The 23,688-nt window shown below is 34.0% G+C and overlaps 4 protein-coding genes across 6 annotated transcripts; 3 read left to right on the top strand and 1 right to left on the bottom strand.

The window, feature by feature from the left end:
* Positions 1–5,322, top strand: LOC107906027 (protein STRUBBELIG-RECEPTOR FAMILY 7). 2 transcript variants are annotated; one of them, XM_041093802.1, is made up of 16 exons: positions 2–472; positions 918–1,050; positions 1,144–1,215; positions 1,303–1,368; positions 1,456–1,527; positions 1,624–1,695; positions 1,806–1,877; positions 1,960–2,025; positions 2,135–2,197; positions 2,290–2,609; positions 3,131–3,423; positions 3,755–4,026; positions 4,120–4,252; positions 4,426–4,565; positions 4,654–4,810; positions 5,065–5,322. In XM_041093802.1, exons 1-16 carry the CDS (start codon positions 373–375, stop codon positions 5,218–5,220), a joined length of 2,187 nt encoding a protein of 728 aa, XP_040949736.1. In that variant the 5' UTR covers positions 2–372; the 3' UTR covers positions 5,221–5,322. The 2 variants fall into 2 exon arrangements, with proteins under 2 accessions (XP_016688358.2, XP_040949736.1); XM_016832869.2 differs by lacking the exon at positions 2,135–2,197 and having other exon boundaries at positions 1–472.
* Positions 5,323–6,636: 1,314 nt separating this feature from the next.
* Positions 6,637–10,317, top strand: LOC107906028 (26S proteasome regulatory subunit 7A). Its single transcript, XM_016832870.2, has 10 exons — positions 6,637–6,864; positions 7,140–7,221; positions 7,794–7,885; positions 7,959–8,036; positions 8,180–8,241; positions 8,774–8,918; positions 9,044–9,262; positions 9,364–9,545; positions 9,749–9,924; positions 10,028–10,317. The coding sequence occupies exons 1-10, from the start codon at positions 6,778–6,780 to the stop codon at positions 10,183–10,185; spliced, it is 1,281 nt and encodes a 426-aa protein (XP_016688359.2). The 5' UTR covers positions 6,637–6,777; the 3' UTR covers positions 10,186–10,317.
* A 1,431-nt stretch (positions 10,318–11,748) lies between these two features.
* On the bottom strand, positions 11,749–16,030 carry LOC107906029 (protein SON). 2 transcript variants are annotated; one of them, XM_041093800.1, is made up of 7 exons: positions 15,542–16,030; positions 14,836–15,228; positions 14,691–14,743; positions 13,921–13,958; positions 13,445–13,763; positions 12,775–13,088; positions 11,749–12,655 (listed from the first exon to the last, which is right to left on the bottom strand). In XM_041093800.1, the coding sequence occupies exons 1-7, from the start codon at positions 15,552–15,554 to the stop codon at positions 12,463–12,465; spliced, it is 1,323 nt and encodes a 440-aa protein (XP_040949734.1). In that variant the 5' UTR covers positions 15,555–16,030; the 3' UTR covers positions 11,749–12,462. The 2 variants fall into 2 exon arrangements, with proteins under 2 accessions (XP_040949734.1, XP_040949735.1); XM_041093801.1 differs by having other exon boundaries at positions 15,817–15,974.
* A 928-nt stretch (positions 16,031–16,958) lies between these two features.
* On the top strand, positions 16,959–17,312 carry LOC121217080 (RING-H2 finger protein ATL43). The gene has a single exon (XM_041092649.1). It carries the CDS (start codon positions 16,959–16,961, stop codon positions 17,310–17,312), a length of 354 nt encoding a protein of 117 aa, XP_040948583.1.
* The last annotated feature ends 6,376 nt before the right edge of the window (positions 17,313–23,688 follow it).

Below are 23,688 nucleotides of genomic sequence, written 5' to 3'. Positions count from 1 at the left end.
TTTAGCTAAGCCGTTTACACCTACCAAAGCGTGATCATCTCTTTACTTTTTCGTTTTCTCAACAGTGTCAGTCACGTAAGAAAGAACAAAAAAAAAAACCCAACTTACAAAAAATGGGAATCTGTGTTGTGCATGTTTAATTTATTATTAATGGTATTGGTTTAGGCAATGTAAACGCATAACCGTCGCTGTGGCTTGGGATTCTTCTGGCAAATCGTGCCTGCAACTTGTTCTTATAGGTATGGCTAAATGAGTATAAAATCTGTAGCATAAAAAAGTAATAAATTTTTTAATAAAATAGGAAGTATAAGGAAAAAGGGTCTTAGACCAAAACCATTTCTGGTTTCTGGGAAGTAGCCAGTTTAGGGAGAGATGATGAAGTGGAGAAAAGGTTTGGTTTTGGCGCTGTTTACAGTCTGCATTTTGGGGTTTAAGCCCAGATGTTCCGATGGTGCAACAGATCAAGGAGATGGTTAGTGTTGCTTTGCGTTGCTTTTTTGTTTTATTCTGCTTATATTTATAGATTCTGCATATGCTTACAGTTTCCTGGTAAATTTCTGATTTGAGCTGCTTGTAGCTTCAAATAGACTTCCTTGATTGCATTTCCTTTTTAACTTTGTTGGTGCTGGTTTATAAAATTTTGATATTGCTTTTCAAAGGTGGGTTCTTGTAGAATATGGAGATAAGTTAGGAGATGAGGAAAGTTTGGTTTTTCTTTTTGGTTATTCTTTGTGGAACTGCTATGTACTACTCACTTGGTGGATTAGTAACAATGTTAAAACAAACTTACGAGTGATTACTGTATATGTGTTGTTTTCATTGAGCTTTTACAGTAGAGTGTGGAAGAATTTAAGATTTGTAATTAGAAATTCTCTCCATGGGTTACTCATCCTGTTAGTCCGATGTTTGATTTGCAGCTTCTGCGCTGGGGGTTATGTTCAGCAGTTTAAATTCACCACAGCAGCTAACAGGGTGGACCGCTAACAATGGTGATCCATGCGGGCAGCCGTGGAAAGGTGTTACTTGCTCAGGCCAGCGTGTCACTGAAATGTGATCTTCTGTATTCTCTGTTTTCCTTTAAGATATTTTGCCCTTCATGCTGGTGCTAACTATAGTATGTTCTTCTACTGTCCTGTTTATCAGTAAACTGTCAAATCTTGGACTTTCTGGGTCAATGGGTTACAGCCTTCAAAGTTTAACGTCACTGAAGGAACTGTAAGATCATCAATAGTGGGTTGTTCATATATATATATGACAAAATATGCATATTGTCTTCAAACTGATATTTGACAAAATCTGCAGGGACTTGAGCCATAACAATCTTGCAGGCGATATACCATATAATATTCCTTTGAACTTGACGCGATTGTATGTTTCATATGTGCATTTAGTTCCTTTACCCTTATTGATGTTTCATTTCTGATATATTAGTTTTTATCTTATATATTTCTGCAGCAATCTTGCATATAATCAATTTACTGGAAGCGTCCCTTATTCCATCAATCAGATGCATTCTCTTCAATATTTGTAAGTAATGTTCCAATTGTTCATTTCTTCACACAAGGTCCCTATATATTTAAACTCTTACACTGTCTTTTTTCTTCTCTATTTCTGGAAATGCAGAAATCTTAGCCATAACCAGTTACAGTACCAATTAAATGACATGTTTGGACCACTCTCTTCTCTCTCCACACTGTAAGATGTTCCTACCACCGGTCTGATTATATAGTTTTTAACAGATGCCTGTCTTTAAGCTAATTTAACTGAAGGACCAAGTTAACTGTTATCGTTATTATTTGCTTCAGGGATCTCTCTTTCAATTCTCTAACTGATGCTCTCCCTCAGAGTTTTAAGAATCTTACTAGTTTGAAGTCTATGTAAGTATTAGAGGAATCATCTTTTATGGAACAAGTATATCTGGTGGATTTTCTTGAATATGTATTATCTACCCTTTTGTAGGTACTTGCAAAATAACCAGTTTACTGGCACTATTGATGTCCTTGCCAATCTTCCCCTTGATAATCTGTGAGTAATCACATTGGTTTAGATGTGCTAGCACATTGTATTCTTTTCTTTATAATGTTATTGACCTTGTAATGCTGCTGTCGGTGATGGTCGTTTTTATGTCTGTCAGGTATGTATCCAATAACCATTTTACTGGCTGGATACCTGATCAATTGAAAAGTATCGATTTGCAGTAAGCATTGGTTTCATTATCAAGTGCTGTATTTCTATTTTTGTGTCAAAGAAAGTTCTTTGCAGTTTCAATCTGAATAATCCCCATGACAGATCGGACGGTAATTCATGGAGCTCGGGGCCTGCACCCCCACCTCCACCTGGTACCCCTCCAGCCACTAGAAACAACAGAAAGCACGAATCTAACAGCAATAATTCACCACCAGATGGTGGTTCCAGTAGCAGCCCTAGCAGGAGTAGCAGCAAATCAGGGATTGGAGGTGGAGGCATAGCAGGAATAGTTATATCTATCCTCATTGTTGGTGCTATACTAGCATTCTTTCTGGTGAAGAGAAGATCCAGGAGGTCATCCTCAGATGTTGAAAAGCCCAATAATCAATCTTTTGCTCCTCTAGCTTCTAAGGAAGTGCAAGGTAACATTCATAATTCATCTGCAATTCCACATGGTGGCCAGTTGAGTGTCACCATATACCTGTTTTTACTGTTTTGTCCGTGTTGGAAATAATGCTACTGCTTTGGATTTCTTAAGGAATAGGTTTTGTGAGTGTTTCATTTTGGCTGAGACATATATAACCTTTGTTTTTGTAGTTATTGATCTCTTAAGAACATATAAGGATTTCATTTCAGAACTTATGACCTTGGTGTTGTAACTTTAGACTCCATATGAAGCATGAAACAAGATAATAGAAAAATGGGGAGCCTATAACATAAAACAATGCTATTTTATAAGAACATATGCATCAATGAAAATTCCCTTCTTGACTCCATGATTTGATGGTACTCGATGTTGGCAAAATGTTTTTTATTTTGTCACATTGAAATGCTACTTCAGACAGCAAGAAATATATTGCGAACTTTGTGATTTAAAAAAAAAAAAACCAAACACTTGTTTAGTTCTTTTGATCTGTTTCTTATGCTTAAAGTTGAATTGCAGAAATTAAATCCATTCAGTCTTCTCACTCTTCTGCTTCACTTGACACCAAGTCGTTTGAAATACCTGCTTCAATAAACCTTCGACCCCCACCGGTTGACCGTCACAAATCTTTTGATGAAGAAGACTTTTCTGTAAAGCCCGTTATGGTTAAGAAAGCTGTCACAGCTCCCACAAATGTTACGACATATTCAATAGCAGACCTCCAGATGGCTACGGGCAGTTTCAGTTTTGAAAATCTTCTTGGTGAAGGGACTTTTGGACGCGTTTATCGAGCTCAATTTGATGATGGCGAGGTAGAATCTTACTAGAAAATCTATATTTATGTCAACATAAATGGGCATAATCCGTGCTTAAATTTTTTTATGGTGGCTTCTGTTTCACTTCATTCTCCGACCTGAGAAATTCTCTTTCCATCAGCACACATTAATCTTGTCTGTCTCACTTCTTTTTTCTAGCTGTGTCCTTTGAGTGTTGTATATGATTGTCTTCAGTAAGACATCTCCTTACCGCCGTTAATGCTACAGATGCCATTGTTGCTGATCTCCATACTGCAACATTTTACTTAATCACTTTAAAAATGCTGTACTCACCTATATGCCAACTTGTGTTTATATACTGCCATAGGTTCTTTCCGTGAAGAAAATAGATTCTACGGTGCTTTCCAGTGAAATGTCTGATGAATTTATAGAGACGGTTTCAAATATCTCCCAGCTGCATCACACAAATGTAACAGAGCTGGTTGGCTATTGTTCCGTGCATGGACAGCACCTGCTTGTCTACGAGTTCCACAAAAATGGCTCTCTTCATGACTTCCTGCATATATCAGATGAGTTCAGTAAGCCATTGATTTGGAACTCCCGTGTCAAAATTGCACTGGGGACTGCACGTGCACTAGAGTAAGTTATTATCAAGAATGGGGATCATAACTGCAAATGGAAGGAGTTGCCATCTATCACTTTGAATTCATAAAAGGATATTTTCTTTTCCAGGTACCTTCATGAAGTTTGCTCACCGTCTGTCATTCATAAAAATATCAAGTCGGCCAACATCTTACTTGATGCTGAGCTCAATCCTCACCTTTCAGACTCGGGCTTGGCAACCTTTATTCCCAATGCAGATCAGGTGATTTTTGTGTATTGTAGGATTTACTGTTGTTGTATGAACTGATAGTTTCATTTTCATTGAACATTATCATTTATGTCTCTGGATACGAGACAAACAATGTATGCTCAAGTACATAAGTCTTCACTGGCACACTTAATGGAATAATGAGACTCTCTGCTTTTGATATGCAGTTACTGAATCGTGATGACATGGGATCCGGATACTGTGCACCAGAGGTTACTATGTCTAGTCAGTACTCTCTCAAGAGCGATGTTTACAGTTTTGGAGTGGTTATGTTAGAACTTCTCACCGGACGTAAGCCGTTTGATAGGTGAGGGAACCGGGTATTTTGTCATTTAACGTATTAACATCCTGTTAATCCGCCATGATTCTTACCAACATGCGGGTGTTCTTAACAGCACAAGGCCAAGACTAGAGCAATCTTTGGTTCGATGGGCAACACCTCAGCTCCATGATATCGATGCTCTGTCTAAGATGGTTGACCCGGCACTTAAAGGGCTTTACCCGATTAAATCTCTGTCTCGTTTTGCCGATGTGATTGCTCTTTGTGTCCAGGTAATATCTCGGTTCAAGACTTGTCTCCTTTTTCATGTTTCACCATGTTGAATCTTCAATGAAGTGTGTGCATCGGCTTGGTGTTCATGAAGCAGTCAAAATTTTATAACATATAGAAAGAGATATGCTGCCAAAACACGAACTCGAACATAAATGTCCAGATTCTAAACTGTATGGAAACTGAAAACAACTTGTAAAACAAATGCACTGCTGTAGTACTGAACTGATCCTTTTAATGATCTTCTTTGGGGCAGTCGGAGCCTGAGTTTCGGCCACCTATGTCGGAAGTGGTTCAAGCATTGGTTCGACTAGTGCAGCGAGCTAACATGAGTAAGAGAACAATAGGGACGGACCAAGGCGCATCTCCACGAACCAACAACACTGATGAACAACATGACTACATGTCTTAAATTGCTATACTGTAGTAGCCTTGCATTTTGAATGTAATCATGTTGAGTGTTTTTATTTGATTGCAAGATTACTATATAAATTCCACCCCAGCTTTAGCTCCAGTTTCAAGCTAGCCCTGCATTTTGTATTATGCTGCAATACAGTACTACCAGGGGCAGTTAAGTGCCCGGTCCGATTTTAAAAAATTCCAGGCCTGAGACTAAGCCCGGCCAGGTCTGCTCAAAAAGCACATATTATTGTTTGAAAATAATAAAATAACACATTATATAATTTATATGCATTTATATATTTTTATAATCAAATATAAATAAAAATATTTTTGAATCATTTTATTCATCGGGCCAGGTCGCCCCATGGAGCAAACTCCTTTTATAAGTTCTCGGCTCATGGACAGTTCAAGTGGCACCCATGAATCGAAATCCTTACAATCATAAATGATTTGCACTCAAATACACTATAAGTAGGATAAAATATTACTAAGTTTCTCCAAAGAATTTAAATATTACTAAGTAGAATCACATTAATACTTGAAATATATCAAAATAATTATAAAAAAATCGATCTGGAATAAACCTTTTTATTCATGTTCAACTTTACGATATAGTGAGCCCATTATTGTTTTTAATTTTTTACAAGTATTACTAAACAATTTAAATTCTTTTTTACTAACACTTTAAATCTTAAACTAAATTTTTTCCCCACACCACATATAAGTGGAAAAATTATATAAAAACATATTTATAGAAAATTATGTGTGTTAAATGATAAAATTGAGTCTCACTATTTATGAATTTATTTCTAGTTTTATATTATTTTTATAAATTTTATAAAAAAATGTGAAAAAGACATATATTAAAACAAAATTTATTAATCTTTAAATAAAAGATTTTAACCATGTTTTAACTGAATGATATAGCATTTTTTAACTAAAAATACACAGTCCATTTTATATATCATTATCACTATCGTAATTTTAAAAGTGAATTTTTTTAAAGAATTTTAAAAGTAAATATATATATGTATAAAGTGAATTATATATAAATAAAAATATATTTTATGGACCCTCCTATCATATTATTCACGGTCCATTCCTAATTATTTAATAATATTTTAATAATTTTTTATGTTATTGTCACATAATATTGATAATTTTTTTATCTTGAATTCCAAACTTGAATTTAAACTCTAAATATTAATCTCTGAATCCGTTCAAGATTTAAAATTTAAGGTTCGAGATTTAAGATTTAGAGTTTAAGCTTCGGATTTGAAATTCGGAGTTCAAGCTTGATAAAAAATTTACTAAAATTATATGTTGATAACATGTAAAAAATTATTAAAATATTATTAAATAATTGGGAAAAGAGCATGATATCGGGAATAGGTAGATAAAATAATTTCTCATATATAAATATATTATATATTTTATTTTACATACAACTTAAATTCAGAAATAGAACCGCAAGTATTTTAGTGGTATTTTTAATCTACTTTCTTTTTTCTCAGTTTCTGATTTCTCTGGTGAAGCAAAGAGGTAGAAGAAAAAGAGAGATCCAAAGATGGCACCAGAAGCAGAAGACGAGATCAAGGACGAGAAAAACCCACGACCTCTCGACGAAGATGATATCGCCCTTCTCAAAACCTATGTGATTACCTCTATTCCCCCCCCCCTTCTATCATTTTTCTTCTTTAATTCACCTGTTAGATCTATTTCAGTTGTTGAACTTTGCTTAGTGGCGTTTGATCATTTAATTTAGTTTTTTACCTGTTGTTTTGAGATATTCTCCCAACATTAACCTCAATTTCTAGGGTTTATAAATAAGACATCTTTGATCTTTCCTTCTTTTTTTAAATTTTTTAGTTTTTATCTGTATTGATTTTTGGGCAGCTATAATAGAAGCTCCTTTTTTTTTCCTGGCAGGGATTAGGACCTTATTCAACCAGCATAAAGAAAGTTGAAAAGGAGATCAAGGAGATGGCAAAGAAAGTAAACGATTTATGTGGTATGTGTTTCTACTTTTCTAGTGCTTATGTTTACGAATCCATTTGCTGGCTTTATTTTTCTTTTTCACTATTATTTGGAGTTAGACATAGGATTATGTTTAGGCATATATTTTGGCTTGTTTTTATGTTTTTCTTTACAGCATCTTGAATGCAATAAGATACATTTCTGTGTTCTATATGCATCTTTGCCCGAAAAGAAAAAAAAAAGGGGGGGTCTATAAATGTTATAGTAGTTTATATTTCCATGTAATAATCTGCGCAAACGGTTAATGTAGATCAAGCATAAGCTAGCTGCCTGGGAAATATACAACCTTCTTGTCTCTAAATTCCATAATTTGCAGTATCTAATCAGTTTTGAATTGGAAAAGCTTCCCTTATGCCATTGGCACATTTGTACAATCTCTCTGCCTTTGTTTTGCTTTCTGTCTATAGCATTAGCTGTTATTGTCACACTAAGCTATTGAGTTATCCTAAACTTAAATTATTTAGTCAGTCACCCAAATGTCAAATTTCAAATATTATTTATTTGCCACTATTAACTAAGTTGATGCTTGTATACATTGTAAAATAGGCATCATGGAGTCAGACACTGGGTTAGCTGCACCCAGCCAGTGGGACCTTGTCTCTGACAAGCAAATGATGCAGGAGGAGCAACCACTTCAGGTTTTTATTTTTACTAAAAGGGAAAAATGTGTATTTATGTACTTGTTTTGAGTCATTTGCATTTTTCATCTAGGTGGCAAGATGCACAAAGATAATTAATCCAAACACAGAAGATGCTAAGTATGTTATCAATGTTAAGCAAATTGCTAAGGTATGTAATTTAAGACTCCAAGTTTCATGTTTACCAATTTGGGTGATTGGACTTGTATATTCTAAGTTAAATTGCTTCATTGTCAGAAAATGGACATTGACTTGATTTTTCTTTGTCCGATATTCATATGGTGTCTAATGCAGTTTGTTGTTGGGCTGGGCGACAAAGTTTCCCCCACTGATATAGAAGAAGGCATGCGTGTTGGGTAAGTTTTCTATTTGGTACTAAAAGATTTCAGGCATGAATTCTTGTTACTGTGCATGTGTATTTCACAGTTTACATGTTACCTAAGGTTTTGCATCCTATAAATTTATTTCACCTCTGCCTTTTTTTGTTGCCTCTTTTTGTAACCTTTTTAGCTTTCTGGGTTACTTGTTTGTTTCCACTAATAGGGTGCACATAGAAAACCCCAAGACAACTCCAACCCCGGATTTGATTTATTTTGAACCATTATTACCTTTTTCTAGATTTTATGGTGCCAAGTGCTGTAACCAGGAGTGATAATCATACAGTCATTGCCACCTAGTTTATTTTACATATCCTCATCTCATTTTGTAGTGCTAATAAGTTTTTTTTTCCTAAAAAAATAGCAGTAAATTTTAATTGTCATGCTTTTATGATATTTCACTTTTACCTTCAATTTTCTTTCTGGAAGAGAACTCTGTTTTTTTACGTACATGTATGTGTTTATCTTTGTTCTCATTACCGATTAGTTGACTGTTCTTGTGCCTTCGCAGGGTTGATCGCAATAAATATCAGATACAGATTCCCTTGCCTCCTAAAATTGACCCAAGTGTGACCATGATGACAGTGGAAGAGAAACCAGATGTGACATATAATGATGTTGGTGGATGTAAGGAACAGATTGAAAAGATGCGAGAGGTATGTATGGTCTTCTTTATGTTAATATATACAACAAGCACACATAGAAAACTATTATTTGTACTTTTATTGGAATTTAGAATTAAGGTCCAACATGTATTGATTGATGAGCTTGGTTCTTTTAGGTTGTTGAATTACCCATGCTTCATCCAGAGAAATTTGTGAAGCTTGGAATCGATCCTCCTAAGGGTGTTCTTTGCTATGGTCCTCCTGGAACTGGCAAGACACTTCTTGCTAGAGCTGTTGCAAACAGAACTGATGCTTGCTTCATTCGTGTTATTGGAAGTGAGCTGGTTCAGAAGTATGTTGGTGAAGGAGCTAGAATGGTTCGAGAGTTGTTTCAGGTTATAACCTGCTAAGTTTCATTGTTTAAGTTATCCGTTGAAGTTATTATAGATTACCTTTCCCTTTTGCCAATAGTAAACAATGATGTTATCTGCTGCAGATGGCACGTTCAAAGAAAGCTTGCATTGTGTTCTTTGATGAAGTTGATGCCATCGGGGGTGCACGCTTTGATGATGGTGTGGGGGGAGACAATGAGGTTCAGCGTACTATGCTTGAGATTGTGAACCAGCTTGATGGCTTTGATGCTCGTGGAAACATCAAAGTCCTGATGGCAACAAACAGGTTAAAGTTGCAACCTATAATTTCACCTCTGTTCGCATCTTTTTGTTTTGTGAAACATTCAGAAATATTTGCATCTTTACTCCATGCCAACCAGGATTTAAGCTAATAATCTTCGCTGAAGGTTTTATTTGATTAATTGTACAAGTGTTTGAATATATAGAGAATATGATTTTTTTGCCATTTTGGTCTTTTTCTTTTTTCAGGCCAGACACACTAGATCCTGCATTATTACGTCCTGGACGTCTGGACCGCAAGGTCGAGTTTGGTCTTCCTGATTTGGAGAGTCGGACACAAATTTTCAAAATTCACACAAGAACAATGAATTGTGAGCGTGACATTAGATTTGAGCTTTTAGCCAGGCTTTGTCCTAATTCCACTGGTAGGGTCATCTTTTGGTGTTCTTTGTTTTATTTTATTTTACTTATCAACTTTTGTTGAACTCGTAGTGGTCTTGAGATTTTATGGTTTTTGTCCTCCTGCAGGAGCTGACATAAGAAGCGTGTGCACAGAGGCTGGAATGTATGCCATTCGGGCTCGGAGAAAAACTGTGACAGAGAAAGACTTCCTTGATGCTGTGAACAAAGTGATCAAAGGTTATCAAAAGTTCAGTGCAACTCCCAAATACATGGTTTACAATTAACCGGGTTTTAGCTCTACCAACTCCTAAAGACATGTTCTACATTCAAACCAAAACATATATACCTTTTTCAATGTATTGGAATAGATATTCAGTGCTGTTTCTTTTTATGAATCTGAGCTGCTTTAATGTGGATTTTACACCTCCCTATATATATATACTAATGTTCAATATATAGACATTGATTTTTACTTTACTAAAACATCAACTAATTAACTAAAAATACTTTTATCAATTAATTAAATTATAAATACTGTTACCAGTGGAAAACTGATCACAGGTAAGAACGTACTCAGCAGGTAGCTGAATGAAGTAAAGCTAACTTGAATTTAAATTTCCTAAATACCGTAAGGAACCAATCTTTACGAAGGTTTTTGCTAAACTGATGGATTCGAACATTAGAAATGTTGTGGCTTCTGTCAATAATAGACCCTATTACTCTATCACATTAAGTCACATAGTAAGCCTAAAGAAAGATTTACATCAAATGATAACCTATCAATCAAATGAAGATACTACAAGTATTCCCCTTGAATGTCTCTCCAAACCCCATACACATGCACCGGGACATCGTCTAACACATTCTCTGTCGACCCTACTTCCTTCTCCCAAGTCTTCTATAATACTCCATCCACGTCTTTGGATCAACGCATGTTAATTATTGATTTTTTTTCTTCTCTTTTCTTTTCATTAATTCAGTTAGTGCTTCAGCAATGCTACCTTATCCTTGATTAACCATATTAATGGTTTTTATCAACGACATTTCAAAATATTTTCTACCGCCCCGCACCACCTCGGAAAGAGGGAGAGAGAGCCGCGTAGCAAAGCATAAAACGTGACATAACGTCTGACTTTGCACGTGGGGCAATGAGTTATTGGAACATTGAGAGTTAAAAAGATGCAAATATGGCAGCGGTAGGAGGAAACAAGTTTTGAGGTTGAGGAAATTTGTAATTATAGTAAATGAAGGGAGGCTTGGGGCTAATAGTAGATGGTGGAGAGAGGTGCGGAAGCAGAAGCAGGAACAAGGTGGATTGCAATTCTTTACCCTCAAAAGATCAGACCGAGCTGCTGTCCATGGCGGCCTATTAATGAAAAGATCCAGGTAAGTCCCTTTATTCTATTTATGCTTTTATTAATCTAACAAACCTTGTTAAATAACAGTCGTTAGTTGTGGGACGTATTTATGACAAGGCGCCGAAATTTTGGTAGGAGGAAGTGGAACGAGATATCAAGAAAGGGAAAGAAGTTAAAAAAGATCAGGAAGAAAGAGGTGGAGAAAAAGATCGATTCCCAAGTGAAGACCCACCTTACTGTAACAAGTGAAGCTGCGCTTGTATTAAAAAACAAACACTACCATGGTTTATATTTGGGGGGGAAAAAAGGGTTCTATCATCCCCTTTATAAGTTGTAATTTCATTTTCCTGGTCCATGTTCCCATGCAATAAATCCTGCATAACAGGCAGCCTTTGAGAATGTGCATATAAACAGTACAGATTGCCATAGAAACTTGAAACCTACAAATTCAAGTTCACAACACTCATAATTGTAACAGATTAGGCAGTATTACCTTTTCTAAGACTAATTTAATATTAGAATTTGAATAAAGTACTGAAATATACATCTGTGCTTAAAGTGCCGCAGTAATAAACAAAAGCTTTTAGCCTACTGCAAATGTCAAATATAGGCTGACAACAGAGTAAATTTCAAACAGTAAATATATATATAGCTGATAATAGGGTATCCACTCCACCAAGGCAGTGGCATTACCTGAGCCGATTCTTGAAAGCTTGTTGGACTCTCTCGCGTAATAATACATTTGCAGTATATCGCTCAATATATTCAAGATGCTCAGATGAAGATCCCTGTCTTAGTTGATGATATTTATGAAGCTTCTTCAATCACTTCAACAAGCCTACCATGGACCCATTTCTTGGTTACAGCAGCAACTGCTTTAGAAGCCACGTTATTGTCCTTCAGCTCAACTTTGTTTCCATTGATAATCCTATTTGTTTCCAACTGGTTGAATTGCTTTGGTGAATCAGACTCCTTAATCAAACTTTGAAAGTCAAGCGTTGATAAGCTATAATTATTCAAGCCTGGAGAAGTAAGTTGCTCATCACTGTCACCGTTCACTATCCTTGGGAACATGAAGTTATGGAAATTGAAATCCTCGTTCGTTCTTAATGAAAGGAATTGGTCCCCATTCACTTCCTTCTGGTCGGATTGACTCAAAGTACTTTTTTCTGACTGCATTTTCTTCTCAACCTGACCAACTGGTTAGGCTGAATCAACAGAAATATATCCACCATTCTCATTGGATGTAACACATCCTTCCTCTATCGATTCGATTGATTGAATTGCTTCTGCTATAAGCTTTCTGGTTTCAATGAGTGAAGCTTGAGCAACAGGGCTCTTCATTGCAGCAATCTCAAGGGCTTTTGCAGCCTTCTCAGCTTCAGCAATTAAAAGTCTGCAGTGTCACACATGTGATCATTAAGTTATGCAGTGACTTAGCAACCTATAGAATGATGCATGGTAACGTAGCTAGTCCTCATGTTATATACTTGAAGAATATAAGCAAAGACTAACCTTGCTTGTTCAACAGCTTCAGTTTTCTTCAATTCTTCAGCAGCTCTTTGTGCTCTGATGTTCTTTAACATCTCAAGCTTGGAACTTGCCATAGGATCCATATAAAGTGGTTTATTTCTTCTACGCATCCTTAACCGCTCGATTGGGCTTATAGTCTCACTAGTAGTAGAATAGTTAGTTTCATTAGCTTTCTTCTTTGAAGGACTCTGCCTAGACTGGGAACTAGTTGTTGGCTTCCTCTTCGGTTTTCTTTCAGCTCCATCTGAAACGCCATGAAATTTTGCCAAGCCAGAGCAAACTCTCTCACGGTAATCCTATTCAGGAAATAGCAGTAAATGAAAACCAAAATTCAGATGCAAAGCTATAAGGATATCTTGTCAGCTTTAAAATCAGTATGAACTGCATCAGCTGTATTGAGTCGATTTTAGGTATTCTTACAGTCCATAACAATTCAGTTAACTGAAGGTGGCTACATGGTGGTGAGGGGAACCAAGGTTAGCTAAAAAATGGAGTTCATATTGAATCCAACGAACTAATATTTCATAAGGTCGAGAGGGTCGAGACTTGGGTGTCAATTATATCAATTTTACACTCAAGTCCAAAAAATTCTGATTTTTATCAATGCCATAATTTCACTGCTGAAGGCAAAAAAGCCATGCAAGGCACTTACAGGATCAGCCCATTTGGCTGCAATGGCTGCTGCAATTTTCCTTCTTTGTTCAAGTGATTTTGGTGCTCTCTTGCTACCTTTTGGTCTAGGCATCGTTTTCCTTTGCTCAACACTTTCCAACCACTCCTTCGCCAATTGCTCATCTAGCACCTTGTATGAATCCCACTGAAGCTCTTCCTCACCAAGATAGCCTTTCCTGGAAGCTTCAGCAATCAAGTTCATCCACTCAAAATGGCAAGTTTCCTGCACCATCAACTTCTCACGCCGCTTTTCCCATCCCATTCGTACTCCAGTTCCAATTTTTTCTCTCGTCTCTTTGCTGTAGGATCATCATGATGAAATATTAACAAGGTAGAAAAATGCATAAAGAACTTTTAGAAGTTTGATATATAGTATCAGAACTCTGAATGACTGGAGTGACAAGAACTAATAGAGGAAGATCAAAAAAAGCAAAACCATAGTAACAAAGTACCCACCTCTGAGTATGTCCAAGGTTAACCAACTTCATTCTGACCTGCATTGTGAAATTTTCATTAGTGTAAGAAACTCTGAAGCAACTATATATGATGATATACGATCAAGAAAATATCAAGTTGTGTAAGGTAATCTCAGTACACAAAAGATAGCACAATTAATCTCCCATTCAAGTAGCTCGTTTCCCTTTCTTTATAGAAAATGAAAAGTTATTTGAAATGCTTTCTCCTCAAAGGTTACCTTGTTTTACCAGAAAATATTACCCGAGAAACGATCTAAATGATAAAGTCATTAGAAAGAAACATTCCCAATTCCACAATGTAAACAAGCAACCGACTTTCAAACAACTTAGCTGCTAAAGGAAGATGAAAAATTACAGCAACTAGCCCTTTTATGCTATGGAGGTTTCATGTCACTTCTTAAATCTATAATGAAATATTGCAGTCATAGAACATACAAAATAAAAACATGGAAGGGGCCTTCTAGGAGTATAGATCTAACTGAAATGAACTTCAGATTCAAATTCAATTGTTTACTTTTGGTTTCTATGCTTAACTAGCGTCCACAAATAAAATGGATATTAGTCCATTATCCATCCATAATGGGATTATGATGGTAAAAGGAATTGCTTGAACCAGTTAATTAAAAAGTACCAGATAATAACCTAATTGCCGGAAAAGGGTTTCCCGATATATTTGGTTTCATGCTACGCAAATAAAACATACAAAGTTCAATCCCTGTGATAACATAAAAAATTCTTACATGACATCACCTTAGGATTCTGCATTGCAAGCCTTGTTCTCTCCCTTATCCGCTGAAGGGTCTCTGCAGAGAAATATATATGCATTTATGGTAACAAGTCAAGAATGCACTAATTAAAATAGAAAGGGACTGATCAAAGAACCCAGGTCATTTACCGGCACTGTGCTTCCTGCCTTTATTCCATGGTGTGTTTCCTTTATTTGCTTTAGAAATTCTCATCCGTCTTAACTTTTCTCTTTCGTCCGGTTCTTCATCTGAGTCTCCGGACTTCAAGGATTCAAGCCGAGTTGACGAAGGACTTGAATCACCACCAAGCTGTGATTTATTATGTTCGTCTTCTTTTGGAACAGAGCACTTGGGTTCAAGGGTGGCAACAGCCCTAATCTGAAGTCTTCCACTTGGATTCTCCAGGTGTCCCACACTAAAATTGACCCTTTTTGGCAATTTAGAGGATTTCCATGGATTTGATAACAGTTGGCCATGAAAAAGGGTTTGAACCCTCACTGGAACCAGAGGACCTTGCAAGGAAGGTTGAGCGCTGGCAATATCTATTCACGCAGTCAAGCACAATAAAGATGCTCGTAGTTAATTCTCAGCAGAAAGCTGGTGAAAAAAAATCATAAACACAAGAAAAACAATCCATATTTATTCAGATGAAGTGAACCAGAACAGGGGCAAATAATAACAAGAAAAATCATTAACACCCTAACCACACAAAATCCATACAAATTCCAAAAATTCAAATTGAAGCTGAACACGACAACAAAAATCTGAAATTTTTCTTCTTATAAACTTTCAGAAGCAATAAAATCTATGGAAACCAAAGCAAAACAATGGGGAAAATAAAATAAAAAAGTGTACCTAGTAAAGGCATGGAGGCTCATTCAGCCCAAAGAATCAAACTCAAGACTTATAAACTTAACAAATAATAATAACACACTTGAGATGCCCGCATTTCAGTAACCAAAAGTGGTGATACTATCAGAATAACATAAGTGTAAAGAGCCTGGCTCAGAGAGAAACTTGGATGCGGAGGAAGAGCACACACAAAAGAGAAAAACGAAAGAACGAGAAGCAGAGAGAGCCACACAGAAGAGAATTAAGAAGAGATAGTTGTAGAATTCTCTACTACATACAAATTGTTTGATATTTGCAGGCACTGGGTTTGGATAACGTCTTCAGGTTCAGCCTCTATTTTCAAATGGGAGGCCGGGATTGATATTAAAGGGCCTTGAGATTTGGTGGGTTAGGTTACAGGCGCACCCACCATTTCTTGAGCCAAGAGTTTTGGTTCGATTTCATACTAAACCAGTCGTAAGGCCCTTAGATAAGTTTATTACAAGTCAGTGCAACTGGTGCTACTGCTAGTTTGTTATTATTAGTTATATCTGTATATAAAAAAAGGACTAATCCTTATAGTAAAAATAATTCACATTTTTAGTATAAACTTGATCTGAAATCAATTTAATCCAACCCATCTGAGCACACAATATGTGAAATAATCTTCAAATTTTGAGATTATTTAATTTCCCCCAAAGATTTCAATGTCACCTGCTTCAAATTTTTTGACTAGCATGGATTTCCTGTTCTAATAAGGAAACTTCCCTTGCAAATAAACCATTAACAATACGAACTTTCATTCCAACCCCTCCAAAATATTAAGGTCAAATAAATAAGTAATATAAGATGATTTTGAATATTCTAGATTTTTCATTCAAAGTTTTTGAATAATCTAGTTTTATTTCATAATTTTAAACCTAGGTTATTATAAAAATTAAATTTGTCATATATTAATGACATACGTAAGTCTTCTAGAAGGGTCTATTTCCCTTTTATGCATGCAATTTAAATCTTGTTAGATATTATTTTTAAAGGAATAAAATCAACAAAAAAGAAAAGATTGGTTCTTTATAATTATTTGACGTCTTCTTGCTTCACACAGACATGGGAAGCTGCTGCAGTAATTATAGTATAATTAAAAATCTCTAAACATTTAGCCGCCGGTTAATAGCAGACAAGATTTTACACGGTTACGATATTCCAGCCAGTCTCCTTAACGAATTGACCATATGGGGCAGTCAACCGTCAGCCTGGTTACCATTCCAAGTGATCGGATGAGCCAAAATTTGACTCCGACCCACAACAAATAAATTCTCCTCCCCCTATTGCAAGCGAAGCAAACTTGCTTGAATTTGAAGCTTTTGTAGAGGTAATTGAATTTCCAACTCCATCACCCTGGTGATCAGCCAAGATGCTCCCGATAATCTTGTTGATTTTCATGGCTTCCCTCGTTGCCAGCAGCCTCTGTGTTTACCAAAAAGTGTCGAAACGGTGGTTTGTAGGTAGCGGAAGCGGCCATGAAGTTGAATGCGTGGTTTGCCTCGGCAAGGTCTGCAAAGGGGAAAAGCTCCGGTCGTTACCAATATGCCACCATAGCTTTCATCTTGACTGCATCGATTCATGGCTCAGAGTTCGTCCCACTTGCCCTCTTTGCAGGATTAGCGTAGCGCCTGAAAGGAATTTTCTCATTGCTTCCTTGCTTTCTTTGGCTAAAAGACTCGGAAAATGGGTCGAGAATCCACTTTATTTGGAGCTTAGAACGGCAGTTTGTGAGAGTTTTGGCTATATTTGATCAACTTTTGGATTAGGGCCTAGCCTAACATGCTAACCCTGATTCATTCTTAGAGAGGAGAGGGACCGCAAATACCCTGTATATATTCTATCATAGATGGTTTGCCTTTTGTTTACATACACGGTGGGATGAAATATGATCCTATTCTTTTGTCCGATATACAATCCTTTATTGAATTTGCTTTTTCTAATTTTCCGCCCCTTTTTCGAGATATATGTATTTTGTTCAAAAAAAACTTTGACAAGTGAAGGAGGATTACCAGCAATCAAGAGCCAAAGCTTTCGTATAATATGTAAAATAAAGGCCTAGAGGCCAGTAATCGTAAAACCCGAATTGAACCGAATAGAGGCAACCTTCACTTCAATCAAGCTTTTATCGTTGACAAAAAAGAAGCAAAAGAGGACTCAAGCTGAAACTTTGATCGGTAGGCAATCAAAGCAAGGTGGGCAAACCACCAAAATGAGCAAAGCCACTTTTTTTCTTGTGGCTATAGAACCGTTCTATTGATATGAAACAACAATTGTGAGGAAGCTCATAATATACTAAAAAAAGGAGCCATCATAAGCTTGATGGAAAGAGTCTTCACCGCCTCAGCAAAAATGCCTAGTCTTCACCCTCAAGCGAAGACCAAGGCCCAAATAAAACAAACTAACATAAAGACCGCCCAAGTAAGCAAGTTAGCATCGCTTGGAAATAGCCTCTAATAGAGATCAGGGAAGAGGAAGGCATAAGCCAAGGCCCATGACTTTATCATTTCGAATCAAGTCTTTACTTGCAGAAAATAAAAATAAAAAGGGTCCGGTGAACAAAGCGAAAGTAGGAGTGGCAACCGACAGCCAAATAATCGATTGCCATGGAAGCTTTAAAAGAGCTGAAGGACCTTTTAACCCAACAAAACTGCTATGGCTAGTCGGAGTGGTTGCCGATTACGTTTTCAAAATCCCAACGGTGGGACGAAGATCATTGTTAGAAGGGGGCTATGGACAAAATTTGACATCGATCCAACAGCCAGTTTATTAAATCGGAGAAAAAAAACGATGAGATTGGTAAAGAAAACGGTATTTGAAAAGATAAATGCACAAACTATCAAGAAAGAAAAGGTGAAAGAGGAGGTCAAGGACTTCGAATGTTATTAAAAAAATCTCGACCTGATAACTGATAACGATGAAAAGCTGCAATGGTGTCTCGGAGTACTGTAGACCCCCCCCCCAAAAAAAAAGTATTCTTTTACTAGGATCATAAGAGTTCACTATAAATATTTTTTCCTTTTGTTTTGTTTCATTCAAAGAAACGTTATGTTCGATTCTTGCAATGGGAAGGGGCTTAAGGAGGGTTTTGTTCAGAGCCTAAGGCATTTTATTCAACAGTAAAGTTGAATATTCCACCATATTATTCAAAAATTAGTAGTTTATTTATTACACCGTATTCTCTTTAACTCCAATTTAAAATAGGCTCAACTAACGACTAACTCTCTTTGTTTTTTCAATTTGATATTTTTTTTTATAATAAGTGATATTTAAATTTTTTTTCTTAAGTTACTCAAATCGTTAATCCTTTTAGGGAATATATTATATTAGGATAAAAATAAAAAAAAATTAACAAAGGCTTCAAGACGTATATACATACCACCTTTTTTAAGTTTCTATTCACCTTACATATATTATGGTATGTAAAAAAGTTATTTGTAAATAAACTTTGAGAATACAATGAAGCCCAATAGTTATTTATGTTTTGCACTGATGAAAGCAATTTACTTAGCATTGAACGGAGCATAGTAAAGATATCAATTTCTATAAAAGAATTCTAAAGTAATTTCTTATAGAACATTCTAGGAATATAATATATGGTTGGAAAATGGAAATAAACTTTTGATATATATTTTTGGACATATAATAACTAAGTGACATAATTTTTAGTCACTTATAACTTTTCATTTGCAACTACTAGAATATTGTGTATATATATATTGAAAATGTTTCAACATTTTAATTGACAAATTAGTAATTGTTGTTCTTGTTTCTTTAGTACCTTTAGTCACCCTTATACTTGCCATGTTTACTTGGATTATTTACGAGTAGGATTCAAGCTTTTATCTTTACAACTTTAGTTGTGACTTATATAGGCTTAACCTATAAATTAGTATCTAAGCTATGCATTTTTTTTTCTATTTTGGCATTTAAACATATTTTCCGTTACAAGTGGTACCTAAACTATTTTTCTATTGTTAATTTTACACAAAAAAATATTATATTTGTTAAAAGAATTGATCAATAATAATTTACCACATCATATAAACTTTAAAGAAATATTTTTTAAATTCTTTTATTTTTTCTTTTACGTTATTTCTCTCTTTATTTTCTTTTCCTATTTTTGTTTTCTTTTATAATGTATGACAATACTAGCGATGCTCGAAATTTGCCTTCATAAGGTCGAGATGCTAGCAATTAATTTCATCAATCAGAACCAATTTGGATAGGGATTAAACCATTTGACTTGCAACCCAGTACATGTCAGCTTGAACCAAGCTAAAAAAAGGAAAAAATTGAACCAACTTTATCTATTTTTATTTTTTTAATTTTTATGAATTTTTAATAATATTTAATCAAACTAGAATAACTAATCAAACCCTAATCGATTCAACCACCAATCTAGTTCTAAAAAAAGAAAAAATAAAAACAATATATATAAAAGAAAAAATAATATTATTTTTTTACATGTCAATTTTAATATTTTTTTAAATTGACTTAACAATTTAATTAACACTTAATTAACAAATGTAGGGGAAAAAAGTAACTTAAGCACCACTCGTAATAAAAAAATCAAAATAAAAGAAATGCATAATTTAGGTACCAATTTATTAATTAAACTTTTTTTTAAACAGAGTTTAGACAATTTAACTAACGAAAGTATTAAGAAGAACAACTTAAATGGCACTTATTACTAAAACAATTTACGTCCTAAAATAGAAAAAATATATAATTTAAGTATTAATAAGTGAATTAAGCGATTAAAATAAGAGGTTGAATTAAAACAAAAGTAGTTATATATAATTGCAAATTAATGCCAACTAAGAGGATTGGGGTTTAAACTACTATTACTATTTCGAGTTTATAGTTGCTTTTTTCTTTCAGCGATAAAGCTTTATGGAGTTTTCTTATAACACAATATAAGTCCATTCAACTTTAGTTCAATTGTTTGATTGATAGTGTGACTGATTTAGACTTGAATAAATAAATCAATTTTACTTAAACTTCAATAATTTAATGGTGAATTTGGATAGACAATATATTAAACTGCGATTAGAATAAAAATAATGATAATAATAAAATTAAATATTATAACAAAACTATAATATAAGATAAAAATTAAACTAAACACACCGCATCGTTATCTAATTGGAAAAAGAAAATGATAGAATTAAGTAGATTTTTTTGTAGGTAGGGCCCCACAAATTCAATCAAGTAGCTAACGGAATTGACGTCTCCGAAACACGCCATCCACGTTTTGCTAAATTTTATTTCTTATTTTAATTATTTCTTTCCAAGTGAAAGTGATCACTTATAAATACATATGAGGAAAAGACAAGAGAAAACGAAATTTGATTTGAATTAATGCTGTATTAAAATGTTTCTTTTTAATTTATAAATTTGTCGTTATTTGGATTATATTGAATTTGATTTTTTATTTAATTTTTAAATTTTTAGAATAAATTTTAAAATTATTTATAAATTTTGGTTTAATGTATTCTTTTAATGAATTTCTAATTTTGTGAGAGTTCATACGTTAAATTTTAATTTCATCTAATTCTCACAAATTATTGACACAATTATTGATATAACATTATTTTATGTTTACATTTTACATACACAAATAACTATATTTATCGAATATAAAAATAAATTGATATTTTTTATTTCTTTAAATTTGTATGATTAAATTAAAATTAGAGTTTTATGTGTATGTATCATATCAAAGTTTATATATCAAATTGTATATTGAATCAAAAATCAAGTATAAGTTGAGATTTATTAAAAAAACGTAAAAATATTTTTATTTAAAATAGTGAAAATAATTTTAAAATGTTACAATTTTTTTTAAATATTAATATTATATAATAGTTATTGAATATTATTATTCTTTGGAAAAAATTTCAAATAATTAAAAAAATTAAAAACTTACCAAATAATATAAAAAAATTAAAATTTTCAATTCATCAAAATAAAATCTAAAGCTCAAATAAATTAGTATGACAAAATTGAAATTTAAATCGAATTATCATCAAGGATTCAAAAAAAAAAATTTAAAAACTCCATTAAACTTTATACGCAATCCTCACAACTGAAATTTGATTGCAAATTAAAATTTTATTTCAATCCAAGTCTTTTTGTTATTACATCCCAAACTTGATTTATTGTGGTATTTAAAATTAATAAATCTTGTGAGATATTCGAAAAAAAAAAAAAGGGCTTATGTTTTGAAATGTACAAATCAGCATTAACCAGCCCAAAGCGACTCCAATCCAATGGACCACATTGTTTTTCCTTTCTTGCTCGTGTTTTTTAGGCGTGTGGGGATGTCTAGCACATGGGCCAAACTTCAAAAGAAAAACACCTTTTATCTTGTGACATGGAATTCAGTCAAAATATTAAAATATTGATTTTATTTATTTTTCTACAAATTATATTAAATTTTAAAAAAATATTTTATTAATTTTCAATATATCTTAAAAGAGGAATATTTATTATCATTATTATTCCCATAATGTATTTATCTTTTATAATATTTATTCATTTAATATTCTGTAAATTCAATAAATAATCATTCGTTTTGATCATTGTTATTCCATCCATAATACCATTCAAGCTATTTGTCCAACACTACTAACTTATGTGGTGCAAATTGAGATTAATCAATAATTCAATCAATAACACTTTTGGGCTACAAGTATTAGTTCACTCACGAGTCATGTTTTCTCTATAACCTTACTTCTTTAATTGTTTTGTTATAAAATTATTTCGTTGACTTAAATATCAAATATAAATTTTATCATTTTCTAATTTACTTTCACTTTATGGGAATCCAAAAATATTTTAATCTATTTCCAAACTTGATCCATAAACACTAAAAAGAAAAGATAAATATAATAATAGAATTTTTTTTTATCAAAATGAACATTTTGATAATTAACTACTCAACTTTATATTGCTTGCAAGAAAGAGTATTAATATGAGTAAAATCTAAATTTAAGATCTTAACCTAAATTTTATGTCACAATCATCATTGTTAATATGAAACTGCATACCCCTTATTTATGTCACAATCATCGTTTTCAATATAAAATTGAATGTCTCTTACTGATACTAAATACAAAATATTTTAATTATATTTTAAGCTATCAATGATATATTAAAATCGTTAATTTAACCATTAAATGACACATAAAAAATTATATGACATAATTTAAAATGAATATTTTTGAAAAAGTAAAATGTTGCCGCATAACAAGTTTGAAGACCAATTTAAAATGAAGGTCGTAGTATAGGGATGTTTGGTGCAATTAACTCAAAGAAAGAAAATATGTAACACCCCTAACCCGTATCCATTGTCAGAACAGGGTTATGGAGTATTACCAAAATAAACAGATTAAATACAGACATTTCATATTATTATTTAACATTCATGCCAGATACTATTCATAAAGTCCCTTATGAGAGCCCTCGAGGCTCAATTTTCACTTTAGAATCGAATCGGGACTAAATCGGAAACTCAGAGAATTTTTCATGAAATTTCAAAATTTTCCAATGTGCATGGGGCACAAGCCTGTGTGGTCAAGCCGTGTGGCTCACACGGCCGAGTGACAGACCCGTGTCTCAGGCCGTGTGGCGTTTGAAATAGAGCACACAGTCGTGTCCCCAGCCAGAGTAACTCTCTAACTTGCAATTCATTTAGGTGCAAGAGTAAAACGGCCAAGCCACACGCTTGTGTGCCAGGCCGTGTGAAAATTTTTGAGCATTCCGTTTTAAAATTTTAAGTTGCATGGGACACACAGCCTGTGTAACAGCCCAATTTTTAATGGTATCGAAATTAGTGATTTGGGATCACTAAATCCGATAAGTAAGCTTGAAATTTTAATAAATTAATAAATTTGGGTCAAGTTTGAATTTAGGTGAATTTTGTGATTTAAAAAGAATTTAGTTGGTAAATTGGGTCTAAAACGAGGTATCGAGACCTCGAATTCATAAGTCGAGCCATAAATATTTTTATAAATATTTATAGAGTGTCATTGAGTTACTATAAAAGTTTCGTTAGAAAATTTTAACGTTTGGATAGTCAATTAATTAAAAATGATTAAATTGAAAATAGTGCAAAATTTGTT

This window comes from Gossypium hirsutum, chromosome D05, assembly GCF_007990345.1.
Source record: "Gossypium hirsutum isolate 1008001.06 chromosome D05, Gossypium_hirsutum_v2.1, whole genome shotgun sequence".
In the NCBI taxonomy this organism is placed as follows: domain Eukaryota; kingdom Viridiplantae; phylum Streptophyta; class Magnoliopsida; order Malvales; family Malvaceae; genus Gossypium; species Gossypium hirsutum.
The sequence above is the reverse complement of the archived record's forward strand: the minus strand, read 5'-3'. Positions and strand labels throughout refer to the sequence as shown.

Bases quoted from the DNA above. Each gene is read 5' to 3' on its own strand.
- LOC107906029 (XM_041093800.1), bottom strand. The intron at 14,744-14,835 runs GTAAATGACCTG...ATTTCTCTGCAG, and splicing joins AGGCAGGAAGCACAGTGCCG to AGACCCTTCAGCGGATAAGG. The intron at 13,764-13,920 runs GTGGGTACTTTG...ATGATCCTACAG, and splicing joins AACCTTGGACATACTCAGAG to CAAAGAGACGAGAGAAAAAA.
- LOC107906028 (XM_016832870.2), top strand. From the start codon at position 6,778: ATGGCACCAGAAGCAGAAGACGAGATCAAGGACGAGAAAAACCCACGA. The intron at 7,222-7,793 runs GTATGTGTTTCT...ATTGTAAAATAG, and splicing joins GAAAGTAAACGATTTATGTG to GCATCATGGAGTCAGACACT. The intron at 8,242-8,773 runs GTAAGTTTTCTA...GTGCCTTCGCAG, and splicing joins GAAGAAGGCATGCGTGTTGG to GGTTGATCGCAATAAATATC.
- LOC107906027 (XM_041093802.1), top strand. From the start codon at position 373: ATGATGAAGTGGAGAAAAGGTTTGGTTTTGGCGCTGTTTACAGTCTGC. The intron at 1,051-1,143 runs GTGATCTTCTGT...CCTGTTTATCAG, and splicing joins GGCCAGCGTGTCACTGAAAT to TAAACTGTCAAATCTTGGAC. The intron at 1,216-1,302 runs GTAAGATCATCA...CAAAATCTGCAG, and splicing joins TTAACGTCACTGAAGGAACT to GGACTTGAGCCATAACAATC.
- LOC121217080 (XM_041092649.1), top strand. From the start codon at position 16,959: ATGGCTTCCCTCGTTGCCAGCAGCCTCTGTGTTTACCAAAAAGTGTCG.